Genomic DNA, 22,175 nt, shown 5'->3' with positions numbered 1-22,175 from the left:
GGCATCACGAGTCAGGACCCGCCACTAAAAATTGACAGCTCATCAATTTTTTTAAAAGGTTTTTATTTTTACCTTTCACTCTTTTAGTTAGTTTTCAAACATTTAATGGTATTTAGAAAATGATTGATCATGTCTGATAAGGAGCTAAGCATTTCTCTAACTCATAATTGGAGGGTTTTTTTCCGAAGTTATTGGCAGCCGTTCAAAATGTTTGTGTGAAATTGTAAATTAAGTGCTTAAAACTTTTATGATTTTTTTTAGGAAAAACTTTTATGATTTTGTCTTTTTAGTCCCGTTACTTTATAATAACTTTTTTACTAGGTATCTAAACTTTTAGAATTGTGTCGGTAATCACGCAGTTGAGAAAAGCGACTAGTGAGTAGGACCCACCTATCAACAATAATATAAATACAGAGACAAATGACAAATGCAAGTACATGATCTTGATTGCTCGTCTTGGAGCAAATACCTCGGACCATAACTAAATTGAGTCTGTGAGATTTTCCTCTTCTCTATGCAAGTCTTCCTCGAATTGTGCCTTCCTACTTTGAGTACAGGAAGCCATCAGATTTTAGTTAAAATTGTCTATTTAGTTCTTACAATTTGTTGCGGCTTGTCTTCCACTAAATAATTTAAGGTGATGTTTAAATAATATAATTAGAATGTCACATAAATGTATAGTATGAATAAAATAAAATTATAACGAAATCGTCTTTTTCCCACTTTCACCTTCGATTGCAAAGGGATTTGAGACCGATTTTCAATTCGGATGAGTTATAGTATTTTATACCTTATTTAAAGTTTTGAATGTATTTATTTAAGGACAACGATACCCAAAAGGCCTCATACTAATTCCATGCTTAAATATTCATTTTTCAAATATGAAACATTGATTGCATTCCCAATAATATTTTTTTCAAACAAGAAAAAGGAAGAAAAAAGAACATTCGTTGAAAAAAGTTAGGATGTCACATACGCCAGGCAAATAAAAATCATCTCTCACCAACTTTGATCATAAGAAAATTTCATAAGAAACAACTACTATAGTAGAATTATTGAATTTTTCGTCGTAACATGAAAGAAAACGACATAACATTTGATTGCCAATAATTTGAAGTATAAAATCCAATTTTCAACTTCAACAAAAACCTCCATATCATATTATTGTTTAGATAGAATTTGATTCAATGATTAAACAATGGAAGCTCATACTATCACCCAAGCCAAAATCCTTTCAAGAATTCCCATGATTTTTCAACCACTAGAAAGTTCATAAAGCATGTCAATTCAAATAGGATAATCAAGATAGAAGAAGTATGAAAGATGCATTAATTTAAAATAAAATGAAAAAGGAAAGAAAGAATCAATGGTATTATGTAAAATGGAATTCATTTTTTGAAATTATTATTCTATTAAATAAAATGAAATTTTAAAAGAGATGGAAAATGACAGATAATTGCTAAATATAATGTATATATAATGCCTTGATGTTAGAAACACAATTCATGGGTTAATTAATTTATGCTAATAACAAATCCTTCAACCAATAATTAGTTGTTCGATAGAGACTTTAAAAAGGCTTAAATACATGACGTGGACGAAGCTCAGCCACAAATTGTTGCCTTTGGTCTGTAAGTATGGTGCGTGGTGTCACCACGCCATGACACGTGGCAATCCACCTGCTTCCAAATATCTCATATGACTAATACCCTCTCAACATTGAATTTATTTTTTATGTAGCATGATGGAATGGATAATTAAATTTTGTCTATGGTTTATGAATTTTATATTTTTCTAGTTAATCTCCTGATCATGTTCAATCAACTGTGATATATCGCACTTGATTTTATTAACTTTTTATGAAGATCACACCTAACTTTATCTAAACATTTAAGAAAAGATTGTTGTTTCGTTGATTAATGTTAAGAATAGTACTAAAATTTGTAGTCTTCTTTATCCGAACATTATATTATAAAATCATGTCATAAGTATACTATGCAAAATATCACTCTCTTACATAAAGCCAAGTATACATATGTCCCTTAGACCTTAATAATTTGTTCATCATATCTTGTCAAAATGGTTTTTTTCATTCCTACAATTTGATCATCAGAACTTTTCTTTTTATTTAGAATGTGTCTATCTGTTTGGTAAATTAGAGAGTTTAATCGTCAAAACACGACATCTATAATCAAACATAAGTTTTTAATTTATGGCCTCATTCAATATTACCTTCTAATCTAACTAACACATTGTATTAAATATTCAAATTGGATCCGATTCTAAAAAATAAAATTTTAAATTATAAGTTCAGCCTATAAAGATTTCAGAATTGTGTTTGCTCGTATAACTGTGTTCAATGAATTCAACAAAAATTTTGAATGTTGTATCTAACAGTAACAGTGTGTAGATTTTTATTTTTATTTTTTAAAAGTCTAATAGGTGAACAATATATATTATTAGACACAAAATTAAAAGTCTTAGAACTTACCAACATCGTATTAGATAAAAATTTGAAAATTCAAAAACCGAATTAAATTGTAATTTAACTATATATCTTAGCTAGAAATTAATGTATATGAGTAACGTTTTCATTGATTTTTTTATTCGTTGGGGTGAAGTTGTTAGGGTGTGGAACAAATTTGGTACAGTACAATCTTTCTTTCGGACCTCACAGACCGGGCCGGGTCGTGTTAGCCATTAGCCGTGAGCTGGACGGCTGGGCTCGAGCCGAGCCACGTCGGGTTGGAGTTGCAGTACAGACGTCGCATCAAAGCATAAATAATCATGTTCTGAGCCCCGCTGTGGACCGACACCGGCGACCATGGCTCGTTGTTGCTGTCAAGCCTTGGCTCCACTCCCATCTATGTTGGAGTTTTCTTTTTTGTTTTAATTACAATTGGAGGTACGAGGTACGACTTTCATTAAAAAAAAAAAAAGAGTACATATCAATTATCACGAGCTATATTCACATTGACCTATATTGAAATTTATTATCTTCCACTTATGTTTGTTTATAATATTTTTATTAAATTGCTCTTTATATTAAAAACTCTAGGCTTTTGGAGAAGGACATAAGGGTCACTAATCTTTCAGGTTTGATTTATTTTACTTTTACTTAAGGTCTTAGATAGTATTATTAGATCACTTATTTGAATTATAATTAGATTTGGATTATATTATAGGATTATATTAGTATAAATAGGTTATTAGTTGGTAGGTAAAAAAATTCAATTCAATAAAATCCTATTTGTTATTTTTTTATTTTCTCTCGTCCCCTAAAATTTAGATGGTATCACAACCTTCAAAAGTTAATATAAAATATGGAGTTTCTTAAAAGGGAAGGTATGACATTTGATTAAAGGAATACATGAGTCAACTTATACTATGGTTTTTCTTTTTGCTATGCAAATTAAACATGGTTAATAAGGGCTTACAAAAGTGATAGTTAATTATTATCTATTTATCAACAAAGGTTCACATTTCTTTTTTATGGTTCAATCGTAAGAACTCTAAAATTAAATCGTGTTTGGCTTGAGGGAATTTTTTGCGTTGAGTGCCCAAGTCGTAGAGATGTTGAGAATGTAACCAAAATCTCATATTGGCTATATAAGAGAAAGATTTATGGTATATAAATAAAGATAACTATCTTGAATTGATAATATAGGATATTTTGGGTGAAACCAAAAACGTCACTACGTGTTTAACTTATCATTTTTTTTGAAAGCCCGCGTCTAAATAAATATTATACAGAAAGTCAACAAGAAATTCCATTAATAACTGGCCAAAAAGTTGAGAGGTACAAATTTAGATTTGGATTCTGAATCATGTATTTAGGAAGTTATATGAGTGGTGGTGAAAAGGAGGGTGTAATGCTAAGGGGGAGAGGGAGGAAAAATATTTTGAAAAGCTAAGCCACATCAAATTTCAATTAAGAAAGCTAACTCAAAGTAAAAGAAAAAAAATAATGTTATTGAAATCTCAAAGGCAAAAGTGTAAGATCAAAATTAAGGGTAGAAAAGTTCTTTTTTTTTTCCTAACAATTAATATGCACAAATGAATTTTTGTAACATGAATTTATGTTCTCCATAAAATTAACAAATAGGTAACTTTTTTTTAATATACCAATATAGGAATGAGAAATTGAACCTTTTGACCTCTAAAAGTACGATGTCTTAACCGTTTAGTTAATGTTAACAAAGTAATTTGTAATAAATGAACTATGCAAACCTAAATCCTTCACTTTAGTTGGTACTTGAAATTTTTTCATATTAGTGATTTAAATTCTATATTATTACGTACTTAGTAGATGTTGGATTATTTTTAATTAAATACTATAATATATATTATATGCCATAAATGGTAACATTAAAATATTTACGGTTTATTAGTTCCATGGATGAATTTTTTACTTTAGAAGTTTCAAAAAGAAAAAAAGAGAATAACTTTAAAACAGTATAAAAAACAAGCTGGAAAAAGAAAAAAAGATTAAACTTTTTAACTTTGTAACAATATTTAATAATAATTTAAGAATCTCAAGGCGGGGACAAGGTCAAGAGACAGGGCAAATATTTACCCCAGTGTCCCCTTCCTAAAAAAAGAATAAAAAAGCTTTTCATTTTTCTTTTGTCCCCAACCATATTCCCATTTCAAATGGAGATTCCAAAAACAATTTTTAAATTGAATTTGAAGTTGCCAAACTGAACATAGTTCAAGTGGTTAAAACACCAATCTCTGATCGAGAGGTCATGAGTTCGAACCCCCACCCCCACAAATAAAGATTTATGGATTTTTTTAAACTTCACAAAAAAGTCAATAAATATTTGGATTAAATGACAGTTGTTGAAGCAATTTTTTGGAAGTTGGTCAGGTCGGGGGTTGATAAATCGGATATCCAGATCCAATAGGTTGTAAATAGGGGAAAGACGAGATCTTGTTGTTGTGAGAACACATGGTGGCAATATATTTGTGGTCCACACTACAACCTGCAATATGGTGTGACCTGCTGAGGCCAACCTATAGGCCAAAATGGCACAGAGGTGTCTGCACACCTATAAGCCGTCCAATATGGGACAAAGGTGGTTGCGCACCTATAAGCCGTCCAATATCGCGAAGGTGGTTATGCACCTATAAGTTGCCTTATATTGGGTGAAAGTGTTTGCACACCTATAAGCCGCCCAATATGGGATGCAGGTGGCTGCGCACCTATAAGCCGTCCAATATAGTGTCACCTATAAGGTGCCCAATATGGAATTTTACCTTGATTGAGCTTGTTTTAGCTGGGTTTTTCTCCGACCCACGTCTGAAATGGATCGTACTTGGGTCCGTGCTTGTTTGGTAAATTCGCCCCTCGACCACTTTTAAAAATGTCATAAAATATCAAAGCATATTTTTTGCAAGAAAAAAACACAAAGTTTTTTAGATTTTCAGACCTTTATGACAATTTTTAAACGTCAAAAAAATTAAAAAAGATTTCGGTATTCCATGACACTTAGTTTGACCATTTTGAGATTACATGACAAGAAAAAAAATGTCACAAATAGTTTCAAACATTTTTTTTTTCAATTTATGATTGGGCTAACTTAACTATCTCACGATCCATGATTGTAAATGACTATTTTTTAAAACTTTGCAAATGCACTCTCTTCACTTTTTCAAAGTCATCGATTGAATTTCACATTCTTTCCAACTCTGATTCTCTGTCTTACAAAGATCCCACAAAATAGTAGTTCTATTATCTCACATTTATCAACGGAGAGCTTACAAAATCACATGGCTTTTCTCATTTCCAAAACTCTCTATTTATTTATTTACTTTGAATTTTGTGAATTTTCCTAAATCTTTCATGTGTTTGTGTGCTTAGTGTACCTCCGAGATCTCTTCTATTTCATTAATCATCTTGGAAACCTTCTCATTAAACCTTTCGTAGAACCGATCCAATAATAACTTCTTCATCCCTTCTCATTATTATCATGTTTGACAAATTAAAAAATTGATTTTAATAAAGTTTAAAATCAACTTTAAATCACTTTAAATTGATCCTGACACATCACTTTATATATGATGATTTTGAAAAATCAATTAAACTTAAATCTCTTTTTTCAAAATCATTAATTCTATAATAACTCTCAAAAGTTATCCGTGGACCACCTTCCTTGTAGTAATATTTCACACTATTGTTTTTCCTTATTTCAAAGTTTACCATTTGTGGAAAGATTTAAGAACAAAACACACTTCCTCATTAGAAAATTTATTTATTTCCATGAGGATATTGCATGATTTCCACTACTAATTTTCTTTTTATCCATTAATTCTTGCAGCAACTTCAATTGTTTATTGGCTGCAGACATTTATTTCGAACTTCTGCTTTGAATTTCTCCCACCGCCTGAATTTATTTTATTTTTTATATCGCCAACAAACACTGCTGATCTCACATATATTATTGGTTTCAAACCATCCAAGATGAAAACAAACGAGCAAAATTTAGCAAGATCAAACTTAAACCAACCAAAAAAAGTCAAAATTTCCAGGAAATTAACAACATAAACAACCCTAATTAATTATGGTGCTACACTCAACAAGAATTAGAAGAAATTCAAAATCCTAATTAAGATGCATCTACATTCCAGGAATAAAAGATCAAAGAACTTCCGGGACATATATATGTGTGATCTAGAACTTAAGATTTGATACCAAAATGATATGAAAACCTTAATAAATTGGAATTTAGAAACCCTTATTTAGACATTGATTGCTTTTAAGTTCAAAGCTCTCGAGACAAAAAGAAGAAGAAGAGGAAGAAGAAGAAAAATTTCTTTGGCCCAAGTCATAAATATTGCAATGACATTCGAAGAACATGAGATTGTCTTTTGGTGAGTTGTTTATTAAGTCGTTCTTTGAGTCCATGAATTTTGCAAAAGTTTAAGAAAACTTCTTGTTAAACTTGAGAGGACAAAATTTGATGGCTTAAGTTGGTTTATCAAAACTGATCTATCTCCCTCAAATAACTTAATGGAAGGCTTTAGATAATTTTCCAACTAGATTCTAGCTAGTTCATCAATCAAAACGAAAAAGATAAAAATATTCCTAAAATCCTAATTAATATATTTAAGAAAGGGTAAAACTTAAAATCAATAACATTATATTAAAAAGGGAAAAAAAAACTCTTAAACAAGAGTGTATGATAAAACTCTTTAAAATCTTTTGGAAAATAATAAAATGTATACTTGTAAAAGAATCTGCCGCAAACAATAGGGTGGAGGGGTAGTGGCAACTGGCAATATGGATCTTGCATGCGATCACACGTGGCAAAGATATTTTCTCAATCTCGATCGATTTTGAGTTTTTGTTTATTTTAGTAAATATAGTTTGGATTTTAATTTTATTTTTGAAATATTATCATTATACTTTATGAAACTTACATTTTGATCCTCGTTTATAGAAATTTTCTATAATAAATACGAAAAGACAATACTTCAATGGGTGATCATGAAGTTGGATGTCATCAAGAAATTGATCGGGTTTGCAGCGAAGTTCGAACCGAGGATAGTAATGAAAATAGAGGGACCTACAAAAGATAGAAATAGCTTCGACATGCTCAAATCGATAGTTATTCAACCTATAGTCGATAAAATATAGTTTTGTGTACCTGACAAATGAAGCAAGATTTAATAAAGATAAAATTCTAATAAGACCTCTGACAGTGCTACAATGACACTCTAACAATTTCGAGAATTGTAACTTGTTGTCTAAGATTCTGTTATAGACTATTTGTGCCTGCACACTGTCAGCTTTCTTGAAGATCGGCTCATACCTTGAGAAGATCAATGAAGATGAGAAAGATGAGTCAGCTTGGCCTCACTTACCGAGCTATCGAGAAAATGATAAATCTCGTTAGGTTCTTCTCTCTATCTAAGTGAAAGATAATTTCTGGCGTTGACACGTGTGGTAGACAATAATTCATCTCCAACAATTGGATATTTATATAACATATCCTTTTAGACCTAAAAGTTGTCTTCTCCATCATTGTCTCATTTCTCAAACTCTTGGTTAATTTTTTTAGTTGTAAAATGATAATAAATATTAGACGTGATTTTTAAGACAAAGCCATTACTAATAAATTATAAATATAAAGTTATTATTATTATTTTTAAATATCGATTGGGACGTATGGACATACCTAGTATATATCTTTCACTAATACGTTAAAAGTTTGAATCCCACATTACATATTGTTAAATTCAAAAAATAAAAAATAAAAGATATTTGATTTCAATCCTAAAGTAAGGTAATAAAAGTTAAATTTCATAAACATATCAATCGAAATATCGATAATAGGGATGTTTATGTCGCTGGAAAACAAGATTTGAAATCGTTAGTAAATGAGTGCTTAATTTCCAAACTAATATGAATTATATTCGAATTTCTATGTGCAAAAATGACACGTGGAGAAAAACACACGAAATCTCCCTTTAAGAAATTGAGCGTTAGCAATTGGAAAAGTGCAGGATAAGTGGGGCCCGCTTACTGTAGCGCGGCTTCAACCATGTGGCTCTGGCTATGCAACGTAGAAACTGAAACCAAAAAAAAAAAAAAAAAAAGGAAGAGAAAGAAAGAAAGAAGAAGCTCAGCTTCAGATTCTTCTGTTTCACTATCTTCGATTTTCTCTTCTTCACCGATCCTACGGCAGCTCTTTTTACCCCTCGCCTTCTCTTTGATCGGTACGTTCTCTGTTTCTTCTCCATAATCAGACCTCTCGATCTCTGCTGCAAATTGCATCTCTCTCTTTAGCCTCCGATGCCTGTGTTGTTGCTACAATTTTTCTCTCTGCGGCTGTTTTCTTTTTTCTTTTTAATTTTGCTTGTCTTTAGAAGTTGTTTACGTAATTGCAAACATAAACGGAAATCTGAATAGTAGCATGTCATGTAGGTCTCTTGCTCGATTTTTCTTTGGTTTGTTGCTTTTTGTCCTGGAACTTCTGTGGCTTCGTGCAATATCTTGGTTGGTGGTTAGTATTTCAGAGCATCGGACTGATTGAATTGTTCTGGAATGGCTTAGTTGCGTATTGTGTTTATTACTTGTTGAAATTAACGAACTTCTGGTTATGAATTGTTGACTGAATTCTGAGGTATGCTGTAAATTTCCCCCTCCTCTTCGTTTTCTAGGGTTATAGTTATAGTTTTCTAGTGCTGTGGAGTTTGATACAAATTACTTGCGGCGGCGAGGACTCTTATTTGGTGCTTCATCGGGTCATGTGCGTATGTTAGAGCTGGAGGGTGTGTTAGCCGTTATTCTGATGTTTTTATGAACTTTACTTAGGACACTTTTCAGGGGTGCTACCAGTGAAGGATTGTCTATTGCCATGTCTGATCATACCACAAAGTCATACCAAGAAGGAAATGGAAAGTCAATGCGACCCTACCATTCAGCTTGGTTGGCTCACTGGTCACGGCCAGGCTGCAAATCTGCGAACGGGGCCAGTAATAGTTTATCGACCAGCGGTGAGTCTAGTGAAGAGAGTTCTCAAACTAAGAAACGCCCCTTGCTGGATGGTCCAATGCCAACAGCTACTGGCAGTATAAAACATGACATTGGATTTGGAGAAGTAGCAGGAGTAGGTGCAGATAATCCCAACAATAAGAGTTTGACTATGATGAGATCTAAGAAGAGAAGGAAAGAAAGGTTAGATTCTGAGCTCTTTCCTATGCTCAGTGTTTCTCAGCATAGAGGGGGTAAACTGGCTCTGAATATTGAACAGGCTACGGCTAGTCAAGGTGGAGCTTTGAAATTTAACACTGGTTCCAGCTCTGGGCACCAAACTTCGTCTCTCAATGGGAACGGGAGTCGATCGTCATCGCTGCTTGCAGTAGTTCCTGAAAGAGGTAATCCCAAGAAGGAACAGATAAACTCCAGAGACATTAGAGTGTATCAAAACGAGCATGAGAATTCCAATAAGTTTTGTAACAACAACGCTTTAACTGTTTCGACATTTGTTGGAGATGAGACTATGGGAACAGCTTCCAACTTTATACCATATGGAATGAGTAACAGGATTCCATTCACCGCATATGAACAAAACATCCACGACGAACCGAGTTCCTATTTGTCATCCAAAGAACAGGTTGGAAATACTAATTTCCACACTTATTCTACTCTTTTTGTTCAAGAAACTAAAATCAACCAACTTTTGGATTCAACGGAAGCTACAAATGCAATGTCAAGGCAGCAGCACATGACAACGTTTTTACTGCATAATCCCTCTTCAAGCAATCGTGATACTAGGAAAACCAGTTCTAGTAGCTTGCCGTTTCAAAGCCAGAGCAACCATGCTGACACTACCATACCAGAATACTTATATCATGGAGTTTACCCAATGCAGAGACTTCCATATTCTGTCCACGACGTCGAAACTATGAGAATATGTACCACTGTCGACTCCGTTGGACAGGCTCTGAGGGGACCTCCAAAGTTTTCTCAGACAACTCACCGTCTTATGATCACTAAAAAGACTGATGTTGACTTGTATGAAGGTCAGGAGTTTAGAGGGGCAGTGGCTTCTACCAATCTCAAAGAAAAAACATCATGTGCACTTCTTAGTTTATCCACTGATTTTGGCAGACACGATCAGAAGGAAAATGAATTGATACAACCTTCTAGCACTGTTGACGGAGAAAATGAAAATTTCGGAAATATGAGAAGTGCAACTTCTCTGAGCAATGAATCATCATCTGAAACTGATATTATGGACATGGATGCATTCCAAGAGAATCATTTGAGGGGTATGTCTTCTATCCCCTGATTCTTCCACTGAAAGTTAAAAATGACGAAAAGAAGGCTAAAACTGTAATGTGTTTCTTGTTTTTCGGTTCCAATTTTCTTAAGAAATATAAGCATTCACTATGTTTCTTGTTTCTTCATTTTTTTTGGAACATTCTTAAAACTCTATAGAAATTTTGGAAACAATCAAACCAAGTTTCTTTTTTCTCGTTCCCATTTCCAATTTATTCCAAAACATAAATAAAAAGATTGTATTATCATACTTTGAGTTCATGGATGTTCGGGTCATGCAATTCGTTTTTCTTTATTAAAAATAAAGAAATAGAAACAAGAAATAGTAACGTTACCAAACGGTATCTATATGTTTACTTATTTTCAATTACGACATTCGTATTATTTGTTTGTTTATTTGTGTTTCCTTCTGAATGTTTCTCATGTGGCTTTCCCTACCTTTTGCAGGCATGGATACATCCCAAGCAGATGAGGTAAAATGGAGCCTCTATCTGAGACCTCACTCTTTCATCTTATTCAATCTTATTTTGTGGTCTTATCTTGTTTTCCTCTTCTTTTTTTCCTCCATTTCTTTCCCATGATAAAACAATTCACTCTATTATCTCGCTTTCATGCTTCCCAAACGTCCAAATGGATTGGTCCAATAGCAACTATTATTTGGCTGAATATTTGTCAACATACAAATACAGGATGGATGTATTTGTATCTTCAACTGTTACAAAAAAATTTACTGTACTAAGAGGGATCTTTGATTTGCAGGATTTGAGGAGCTCAAAATCATCATTCCCCTCTGCGAGCGCAACTGCTTTTCCAAAGAAAAGATTACTTGATATAAATGAAAGGCCACCGAATCGTTCTACTTCTGCGAGCTTGATGGACAACATGGAATCAAGTACCTCAAAAACACAAAGTTTTGACGTAGGATACCTCCTTTCAAATGCCGAGCAGCCAAGAGTTTTGAACTCCACTGTCCCTCCAGATGACTCGCCTAAACGGGAGAGAGACAGCGGGTGGCTTAACCGTCTTAGGCCATGTGCTTCAGAGTCTGTTCATGATATAAAGAGCACGAAGAAGGAAGAAGCCTCTTCCTGTGATAAAGCCAATCAGCTCTTTAACAAAACGAAATGCAGTTCAACCAAATCTGACCGCTCTATGGCTCCACTCCATGGACAAGAACAAGTGGCAGTTGGTCAGACAGCAACTATAGTAAAGGATAGCGACTTAAGCAGCAACCCAAGTGCAAAAAATCGAGAAATTATGCTCTACAATCCCTGGATCCGGAGATTGTGTCATAAGAATAGACCAGCGCCTTCTGAAAGGAATCTTGAAACTACTGTGGTTCAAACACCACAGCAAAAACCACAGTATACAAAACGAACATTAGTTCAGCCATTTCCTAGTGTAGCTGCTATGGCATTGATGGGCAAGACAGTGGCTGGGCTTCCCCAATGCGAGTTTAGTAGAAGAGGTTCTTCTTTAGTTTGGAATACTCAGGGTATTTGAAAGCCCCGAGTCATTCAGGTTTCTGCCTGGCCGTCATCAACTCTCCCAAGAAGTTTGAACTGCTAGAGAGACCATGAATGCTGCTTTTATAGTTTTCTAAATTTTCATTGACCTTTAGTTGTCTGCTTCAGGCCTTGGGGCTAAATTAAGCTGTTGGATAAGCTCGTTACACTCGTTACCACTAGAGTGAGGGAGAGAAAGCTGCTGCTGCTGCTGCAGCCGCCTCGTTTCCCCCTGGGGCTATAGGGAACGTGAAGCATCCATCCATTTTATAGCAAAGAAACGAGCAGCGAGCTTGTATACAATTTTATAGTTTTAATGATTTGTATTCTGCGTGGAACCATTGAAAGTGCAGATACTGCATTTTCCCTTCTCAATATATGGTACCACTTTTTGCATATGATTTTAGCGACCCTCTACTTTTTCAAGGAAGAAAACTAACATATAGGATGGAAGTTGATGGAGTTTGAACAAGTTAGGTAAAGGCGACAATGCTTGCAGATTACTCCTCTGGTATATCTATTCTCCTCAGATCGATAAACTCAGCACAATATACTAAAATGTTTTGTTACAAATTATGGTCCCATTTCTAACCTGACACCCAGTTTGTTCCAGAGCAGATTCAAAAAAACCACCTCCTTGAAATGTTGAATCCATGCAGGGAGGAGAAAACTGAGTTATCACATCTCGCAAAGTGAGTATACCCATTGCTCGGTGTGAATTATTGACAAGGAAGCTGAAACTGCTATTTGCCGCAGCCAATGTTTTCATCACCTGCTTCAGAGTGTCATCTCTCTTGCTGGTGACTGGGGTGTGCATATTTGGAAGCGCACAGTTAGTCAAAGGACGAGCGCCCAACAAGGTAGGTGTACCGTGGCCCCCTTCGACGTTCAGGTTAAAGTCTGCTCTATTCGATTCCATGTGAATGAATTCCTTCACTGTTAGTCTTCTGCAGTTGTGCATCACTTAAGACCCATTAGCAATTGCATCCATAAACTCTAATCCTTACACTATATTATGAATGAAAAGAAGAGGCAAAACTTAGGTAAATTCTTATCATTGTTCTGGTAGATCATTCAGATAATGCATCCAAAAAGTGCACCAAATTGACTTACTTTCTATTTTGAAATAAATCTTCCTTCTCCAAGAGAAGACACACGTCGCTGTTCCTCAAACTACCAATGAGTCTCTTACTTTCTCTATCTGTTACAGCAACTGCACCCACTTGATTCTCCCATAATATATGAAAAGCTTCTGTAATGTTTTCGTCCCCATACACATGAAGAACGAGCTCTTCATTACTAAACCTGAATTGATAACAAGGAAGCCATTGTGTTGTGTGATTCAGATTGCACATAGATAATTCTGTTAGTCATCAATTATATCCCTTACCGTAAGTCTGATATAACTTTGTCCGCTATGCTGTCAAACCACTCCAGTCCACTTGACTCCAGAAGCAAATGAACTACTGCATTCTATTATAGAATGTAAACAAACGATTACAAGCATTCCATAAACCTGAAATGATTCTAATTCTACCTTCTGAACTTCCACAGCAGGTTTAGTTATAAACACAGCCTCTAATTCTATTAGCCTGATTTGATACATCAATGAATCATGTGAAACAGAGATTTCTGGTAAGTACCTGAGTAATGAAGCCAGTGACGTGAGAATTGGAGATCTCAACCACAGGCACAGTCTGCAAGCGATGCTTGGAGAGCAGCAGAAGAACATGAAGAAGCGTATCCCCCAGCCTAACTGGGAAATAAGGATCCCACAAGAATGTCTTCCCTAACTCACCCACCTGAGAAAAACCCATCAGAACTGATTTGTATTGTTCTAAATTATGGAATGGGATATGGACAGTGTAATTGCACAGAGCAGAACAGAAACCTTGGTTTGGGCAATGTGTGGATTCTGTTCAAGAAAACCTAGAATGCCAGATACAGTCTCCTTAGTCTCCTCAGACTCAACGCACTTGATTCCATTCTCCAACTTCCCAATCTCCTGAATAAGTTGAGAATCCAGGCGTTTAAGAGCGGGATCCTTCGTGATAGAGTTGAGCGACGTTTAGAAATTTACCTCGAGGCACCATAGAAGCAAGCTCGAGAGATTAAGGAAGCCGATGAAGCGATCGGGAAATCCGTGGCTGGAAACGTCGGCGACGAGAGCGCCAGATGCATCCCTGTCGTGCATGATCCGGATCGCATCCTTCACGGAGTCTCCGGTTTCGACTTCCAGAACTTGCAGAAACCAATGGAAAGAAGAAAACCAGATGATTCAATGGTGGAGCTTGAGAATGGGGATGAAAACAGAGAGAAGAGAAGGGTACCGGCGGCGGCTTTGATGCCGGAGATGGAAGTGACGGGGATGCGGTCGAGGTAGAGTTGTAGAGCGGCGGCGGAATCAATCTCTTGGCCGGAGTTGTGGTCGGCCTGAGCCATTTTGGAATCGGGTGCGTCTTCTCCGATTCGTTTGCCTTTGGAATTTGGTTTTGGTCTTGGCTCTGCTTTCGATGGGAGGGAAAGGGAAGTGTGGAATGGCCACATTCTTTTCCACGTGTGGATCTATCATAGATCTTTGTCTGCCACGTATCATACATTTCTTTTCCTTTTTCTTTTTTTGGAAAAGGACACAAAAGTTATACTTCCAAATAATTAGGGCCAATCATTTATTTCTATAAAACCGTTTCTTATCATATTTTTGGACTCTCGTGGAAATTTTGAAAATAACATCTCTCCATATTTTCAGCTTACTTAAATTTTTTAAATTTTTTTCCTTCGATTTGAATTTACAATCTCTTGGTCAGAGATAGGTATCACTTATCGTTGAACTAAACTCTTTTTAAGTCAACATGACTGAGTAAGCGATCGATGCATATCATTTAAGTATGTTCATTTTTCACACGAGGATGGAGTTCCTTGGGGACTCGCCTAAATGAGGTGGAGAATCTCCATTTAAAGTCCTCTCAGGATGGAGATAAGGAAAGCTTTTTCCCGTCACCTAAATGAGTTCCCTGGTCCAGTCTCCCGTTCCTCTCCCCGTCTCACTTTATGTATATATATACACTAAAAAAATCTTATTATTATCTCTATATTTACATATACTAAAAGAACACTATTCTTCCCTACTCACCCAACATAGGAAGGATTGGACTGTGTAAATAAAAATTTATTGTTAAAAATTAAGCAAAAAATATTTAATTTGAGAAATAATTTTAAAAATAAAAGAATAAATGGAGAAATTCTCTGTGGAGACCCATCCCGCAGAATTTCGAGAGGAATTTCGTGGGGATGAAAAATGAAATGGGGGTGAGGAAGCCTTCGTTGTCCTTGCCCACTTAGCTCCATCAACATCCCTAATCTCATTCTTGCCCAAAGGTTGAATATCTCATTTTTACATTTAAAATATTGAATTACATTACAAAATATGTAAAACAGATTTAGTGATTGAAATTTATCTGCAATCTGATCAAACGAAATACGAGTAAAAAATATGTATGAAGTTAAAAAAAATATATATGTTAGGCTGTGCTACTAATAAAATAAAATCAAATATGTTGGAGTTTGATTTCATTTTTTGAAGAAAGTGACCAATATCAACTGATAAATGTAACGAGTATGGATAATACACCATAAAGATCAACATATAAATCCTATGTACATAAAATAACAATACTAAACTGGCTAGTTAGTAGCCACTCTTATTGGAGAGAAATACACTGAGACTTAGAAGCTCTAGTTTCGATCTCTCCTACTATATTTTATATAATAATATATATAATAAAGTGGAACATGTAAAATTTCCTCTCCAAAACTCCTATATCTGAATGAAGCTTCAAATTCAATCTTTGTAACCAACCAGCTTCAAATTCTCACCCAGAAATGCTGCAAATCCCATTCTTCAGCTCCCACAGTGCAGTCTCTCATGATAACAACTTCACAGCTTGCTTTCTTTTTCCACCTCTCAGGGCTCAACACACTTTGACATCTGTTTATATAACCGTCCCATCTTCGATCGTTGCCTTTTCCAGTATGATCGTGACTCCCGACCGAATGTAGAATCCTTCTTCTGGCCGATCTGCTTCTTGAACACCCTGAAATTGACAAAGATTCAGATTAGTGCATGGAGAGCGCTCTGAGGGTTTTGAGATTGATTGCAGGACTGGGTTGGATATGCTTACATCTTTGTTCATAACGATAACATCTTTTCCAATTTTTGCGTTCTTGTCGATTACACAGTTCCTGCAACAAAATGCGCCATCAAAACTGTTGGGAGGTTCTTGTGCAGCTCTATGGTAATGGGTTTCTCTAGATTTGTGTCTATTTACCTGATTTTCGTGTTTCGTCCAATCCCGATGGGGACCTTTCCCTCTGCTAGCAAAGCTGCAATTTCAGATTCGGTTTGGTAGTTGTCTGCACCCATCATTATAGTATCCTGTTTAAAAGAAGACAGCAACCTGGGTTACAATTCCAAGTTTTCATCCAATCTGCAGCTTTGTCTGAATGTATAGATTTTCTGGTTTCACCTTAAGTTCAACACCGTAGTCTAATCTTGACCGTTCACCAACTATCGAATGCTGGATGCTACATTCTCTCAAAAAGCATCCATGTGAGATTATTGCATCAACAATCTGCAAAACCCAGCTGAAGCTTAAGAGTGGAGTCCTAAAGATGAGCTGAGAATCAGATCAGGTTTATTGATATACCTGACATTTGTCGATCTTGGTTGGCGGTAGGAATCGAGGAGATGTATAGATGGGCGTTTTGGGGTCATAAAATTCAAACTTGGGAAACTGCAAGAAAGTGAAAAATAGATAATCAATGCCAACTTATGTGAAACAATTGGAGCAATGTGGCATTGGATATGAAATATGTTGCTCGAAACAAAAAACTCTGGCCTTTGGTTAATTCCATGATTCAGATTTTTAAGATACAGATTGCAGGTTCCAGTAACACACTGTTCAGACCGATCATATACGATAATATAGGAAAATTAAAAAAAAAAAAATGGGCTGAACAAATCAAACATACCTCTTCCGTGAGGGCCAAGTTTGCATCATAGAAGGTCTTTATTGTACCAATGTCCTCCCAGTAGTCTCTAAACATATAGGCCTTTGGAATAAGCAAAAAGAGAAGGAAAAATGAAAGAGGAGTTACACTCACATATGGATAAATCAATCTCAAAACATTGGCTTGCAAGAAGTTCAAGTATGAGGGATTCATATAAATCTCTATATTAATAGAAGAGAGAGCGAGACGTCGAAGTAACAAACCATGGTCGGTTCGGGATTCGTTTACTAAGTACAGCCAAAACAAAAGTCTAGTACTCAAACTTTATTCCTAGTGAAGCACTTTGTATGAAGAATCATTACCAACCACACAATTAACATAACCAAAATATACTCTTTCACCAAGTTATTAATTCAAGATTCCACAATCCGGGGAGTTTCGAAATTGTTGGCTACGTCAGTTTCCATACATTGTCACTATTACTACCTCGAAAAATGTAAGTAATGGAGAAACATTAAGAGTTGATAGCGAGTCATCTTACTTGGACACTGTGCTCCTCTATAGCCGCAGGAATGATTTCAGAGCCAAAGTCATTGGCTGTAGGATATCTCCACTTCAAAAGTTTTAGCAAAGTATCTGTTTTGAAAACATAAACTCCCATCGACGCAATGTAAGGGGACTTCAACGACTCCTCCTGAGACAAACCCAATGAAGTTGTATCTACTCGCTGTAGAAAACCGACCAATTAGAATGATATTGTGACTTGAACAAGATTCATCTCAATGATTTAAGAAAAGGTTTTTGCACACAGGACGCTTTTACAGCCAATAAAGATAATCTTATTGCCAAAGTATGGCTGAATTCAATAGTCTATTCACACAGTGAAAAAAGTAACCATTCTATATTTTCTCCAGTATTTACCATTGCATTCAAATTGGCACCCTTTGGCTTCTCAGAAAACTGGATAATTCGACCTCTGCAATCTACTTTCACCAATCCATAGTCTGATGCGCGGCTGCAAATAGTGGATTAAACATTAGATGATACATAGGCTCCATCTAAAGAATAAATAAACAAACTGTATATGATCAAGAATAATTTCTAGCATTTCCACTGCTCTCTAAGCACACAAAATTAGGTACTAAAATTAACTTAGAGAAACAACTGAAGTTATCACATCTTTCCCAATTACATAAAAGCAAACAAATTCTTAGAAAAGCATCAAGAGGTAAAAGGGACATTGATAAGACCTTTCGCCCACAGCTGCGCACGAGATCGAAATGTCAGCGTTTCTATCAACATGATGCTGTGTGAAATCATAGCATACAGTAAGATTTTCGAAACCTAGAACAGAAACTACTATCATTAATAAGCATTCGAAAAGAAATTTATTACCTGCACAAAGTCCATATAGTCCATTCTGTAAAGGTGATCCCCTGCTAAAATTAGAATGTTCTCAACATTTCTGTTCTTGGCATCCTACAAGAATTAATATGAGAGTCAAACTTTATAATATCGATAAAGTAAAGAAATGAACCAGAGGCTCATATTCGTGTTGAGACGGAACTAAAGGAGTAAATTTTAGTACGTACCTCAAATACCCAAACAAATTGTCTCACAGCATCCGCAGTTCCTTGGAACCAGTACATGCCGGATTCCCCAGGTGTTTGAGTGGCCGCAAGAACCTGTTTAATCCACAGATCTGAAATAATTAACTACTGATAATAATCACAGCTGTATACTCTCTCATTTTTCAAATAAACATAGTCGATTCAAATGATTGCATTGACAGTTGTTCTAGTAAAAGATCAACTCTTAAGTTCAGCTTTCATGTCCTTCTTGTTATCATTAAGTTCATAGTTTATTGATTCAAGAATTTAAGATAGCTGCCTAACACATTTTGCCATACCTCCACAAATCCTTCTCCGAAGTTGACACCGTTTCCGAAGTATGTGCGTGAAATATGACGATTCAAAGAAGCAGAGTTGAACTGGGTAAGCACAAATATCTTGTTGATCCCACTGTTAATGCAGTTGCTCATTGGAATATCTATAAGCCTATAGCATCCTCCAACTGGAACCTACCAATATGAAAAATATTAGACGGTCAAATTGTATACAGTAAAAAAAGATAATCCTTCACACTTCACAGTGAATAACTTGGACTTTTTGAAATAGTCAAGTAAAATATGACAAAAGCTATTGGAAAATCCGCCTTTTAACCCATGAATTTTAAAGATAAAACAACTTCATTCATTCTAAGAAATACATCAACATCAGTGAGAACACATTAACAACAGTTAAGTTCTAAGAAACAGAGAACTGCTTTGAAAACTATCTGAACGGAGCCCTGGCCCCTTGTTAAGTTCCACAATCAAATATGTACAAGATATTTCCTTACAGCGGGGGTTGCAGATCTTATAGTAAGGGGAAACAGCTGAGTCCCGGCACCCCCTCCCAATATGATAGAAGCAACATTTTTGGGGTTAACTTTTACTCTGGGAAATGGTGGCGCTTGAATGCTCTGCAAATAAGTTCAATTCAAAGAACAATAATCAAGTTCAATACAAAAAAATGAAAAGACAGAGAAAATCAAGATGGGTTTTCCTCTTAACTTCCAAAGATATCAGAAATCAATTCAACATGGCCATCCATCCAATGCAGTAAACTCACCGCAGCCTGTTTGGCCATATTTGGTGTGGCAACAGCATAAACAACATTAGGAGTGACCTTCCAAGCTTTCTTCTCAGCTTTGAAACTCTTAGCGAGGCGATTAACCCAGGCATTACCATTCAGACCTCCACTAACTTTCTCTCCATACAATCCATTTTCTCCACGATTCAGACCACCCCAGTTTCCCTTCACCAAATGGGTATTGGGTTTCAAAGACACAAAGCAAGAATCCATCGCACCCGTCTCACAGCCAACGCCAAATCTAACAAAAATCAGTCACTCCTTCCTTCAATCGGAAATACAGCATCAGAAATGGTGCAAAATACAATATAATCAGTAATAACCCCCAGCTCAAATCCCAATAAAGCAAAAGCTCGAATCTAAGCAACCATTTAGAGTACAGATCACACTAGCAACAGAATAAAGAAAATGGTCTAAAATAATAACAGAAACCCAGAAAAGTAGATGCAAATCAGAAGCCCCAAGAAAGAAAAGTAAAGCAAGAGGATGAAAGATCAAAAACTTACCAAAGGGAAATGAATCGAAAGCGGGAAGAAAGGGGAATCAGAGGGAAGTGAGATTAGGAATGGGGATGGAAGTAGAAGCGAGAAAGAGGGAGGAAACAGAGTGAAAAACGTGAGTGATGTAGAAGAAGGCGGTGATGGCGAAGGAAATTATGGGCATGTGAGGCCTCTCACGAGAATTTATACTAAAAACAAGAAAGTGGGAAAGGTTCATGTCAGCAATAGACTCGATCCATCATCTTCTTCTTCTTCCTTTCTTCTTTTCCGGAACCCAATTTCCAATGATCATCCGCTATTTGTACGCCGCATGCAAACAAGGAACACCTGAAAATTGGTGCAAGTTTTAACCTTTTTTTTTTTTTTTTTTTGAAGGAAAGTTTATTTTTTTATCCCTTTACTTTCAACCCATTTGTTTAATTTTCATTGAATGGACACTTTTGAGGTTTGAGATTTTCTGTGAAGTCTATCAAATTTGTAGTTTCATATCTTCCTTATTACAATTATATAGCTATATTTGGAAACTATTGGAAAAAAAAAACCATTGAATTTAACCATGTGGTGAAACTAATTTTTATTTGATTTAAATATTATTTTGATTCTTACCATTTAAGGTCTATCTTGGCTTTTCCATTTCTATTTTTATCTTTTTTTTTAATTACAACTTTAGTATGACATTTCAAAATTTTTTAAATAATGACAAAAATAATTTTTTTTTAAAGTAAATAAATCATTATTGGGAGTACTTGGACTGAAATAAACTAAACTTAAAAATACAAGACCAAAATAATATCTAAATCCTTTTATGTTTTATGTTGGAATTAATTTGAACATTTTTATGTTTAAACGAGACTATTTTTATTTACTTGAGGTTGAAATGTTTTTACGAGTTAATTTTAAGTTTTTTTTTTATTATTGGTTGAATTTAATGTATCTTTTTCATTTGTTTGGGCAATTTTCTAATTTAATGATTCATTTTGCTTTTTTCCCAAAATTAGAACACGGGGATTCGATGATGTTGGCCTTTAATTAATTTCAAGGTTTCTCAAAAAACTACAATTTTCATGGAATCTTGGAATAATTGGCTTCTTTGGAAAATGCTAAAGTAATAAAATTTTGAAGAATAACTCATTTATTGATTTTAATAAGTCTAAGTTATTAACAACATTATTCTAATTTATAATCATAATCTAAAAATCAATCCATTAAAATAATACATGGAATAAACAAGATTCATAGGTGTGTAGTGTTCTATTTCATATTATATAAGGAGTCAGTGAAAATTTTGAGTTACACTAGAATCCCAAAATTGAGCATGTTTCAAGCTCAAAGTTTAAGTTCAATTTATGAAGAGATTATTAAATTTATTTTATTATACTATTGATTAGGACAAGTTCGAGTCAATTCTCAATTATTATTAACTAACTTAAGAACAGTTATTTCTTCTCTTGAAGTCGGAAGTTTAAATTCACACATTTTCACAATTTGTTGTATTAAAAATACAGATATTATCATCATAAATCAATGTAAATATTAAGATGTCAATCTGAAATCTTATTTTAGTCCAGTATGCCCACCCACATGATTCACCTTTGAATATCATCTTGTGGGTGTATATTAATATTGATGGGGTTTCATCTCAAAACCAATCTACAATGAGAGGAATAATTAATGTCTA

The 22,175-nt window shown here is 35.0% G+C and overlaps 3 protein-coding genes across 8 annotated transcripts; 1 reads left to right on the top strand and 2 right to left on the bottom strand.

Annotated features, from left to right (window-relative positions):
- The first annotated feature begins 8,582 nt into the window (after positions 1–8,582).
- Positions 8,583–12,690, top strand: LOC111015431 (uncharacterized). Of its 4 annotated transcripts, XM_088120953.1 has the most exons (5): positions 8,583–8,721; positions 9,166–9,254; positions 9,332–10,779; positions 11,237–11,262; positions 11,549–12,690. In XM_088120953.1, coding segments are annotated over exons 2-5 (2,220 nt in total). In that variant the 5' UTR covers positions 8,583–8,721; positions 9,166–9,252; the 3' UTR covers positions 12,293–12,690. The 4 variants fall into 4 exon arrangements, with proteins under 4 accessions (XP_087977079.1, XP_087977080.1, XP_087977081.1 ...); XM_088120954.1 differs by lacking the exon at positions 9,166–9,254 and having other exon boundaries at positions 8,589–8,721; XM_088120955.1 differs by lacking the exon at positions 9,166–9,254 and having other exon boundaries at positions 8,589–8,721; positions 9,320–10,779.
- Positions 12,691–12,772: 82 nt separating this feature from the next.
- On the bottom strand, positions 12,773–15,022 carry LOC111015432 (SNF1-related protein kinase regulatory subunit gamma-1). Of its 2 annotated transcripts, XM_088120956.1 has the most exons (7): positions 14,625–15,022; positions 14,375–14,535; positions 14,186–14,299; positions 13,938–14,096; positions 13,685–13,767; positions 13,408–13,599; positions 13,137–13,302 (listed from the first exon to the last, which is right to left on the bottom strand). In XM_088120956.1, the coding sequence occupies exons 1-7, from the start codon at positions 14,839–14,841 to the stop codon at positions 13,269–13,271; spliced, it is 960 nt and encodes a 319-aa protein (XP_087977082.1). In that variant the 5' UTR covers positions 14,842–15,022; the 3' UTR covers positions 13,137–13,268. The 2 variants fall into 2 exon arrangements, with proteins under 2 accessions (XP_022146144.2, XP_087977082.1); XM_022290452.2 differs by lacking the exons at positions 14,375–14,535; positions 14,625–15,022 and having other exon boundaries at positions 12,773–13,241; positions 14,186–14,358.
- Positions 15,023–15,837: 815 nt separating this feature from the next.
- LOC111015527 (glucose-1-phosphate adenylyltransferase large subunit 1) lies at positions 15,838–20,785 on the bottom strand. 2 transcript variants are annotated; one of them, XM_088120950.1, is made up of 15 exons: positions 20,504–20,785; positions 19,977–20,238; positions 19,705–19,827; positions 19,214–19,384; positions 18,897–18,989; positions 18,700–18,783; positions 18,555–18,610; positions 18,226–18,319; positions 17,846–18,031; positions 17,326–17,406; positions 17,001–17,087; positions 16,821–16,925; positions 16,623–16,729; positions 16,476–16,536; positions 15,838–16,388 (listed from the first exon to the last, which is right to left on the bottom strand). In XM_088120950.1, exons 2-15 carry the CDS (start codon positions 20,208–20,210, stop codon positions 16,287–16,289), a joined length of 1,584 nt encoding a protein of 527 aa, XP_087977076.1. In that variant the 5' UTR covers positions 20,211–20,238; positions 20,504–20,785; the 3' UTR covers positions 15,838–16,286. The 2 variants fall into 2 exon arrangements, with proteins under 2 accessions (XP_087977076.1, XP_022146276.1); XM_022290584.2 differs by having other exon boundaries at positions 19,977–20,262; positions 20,504–20,784.
- Positions 20,786–22,175: the final 1,390 nt, after the last annotated feature.

Source organism: Momordica charantia (assembly GCF_013281855.1).
Source record: "Momordica charantia cultivar OHB3-1 chromosome 2 unlocalized genomic scaffold, Mcharantia_2.0 BLBB01000002.1, whole genome shotgun sequence".
NCBI lineage: Eukaryota > Viridiplantae > Streptophyta > Magnoliopsida > Cucurbitales > Cucurbitaceae > Momordica > Momordica charantia.
This window is presented reverse-complemented; position numbering and strand designations above follow the sequence as displayed.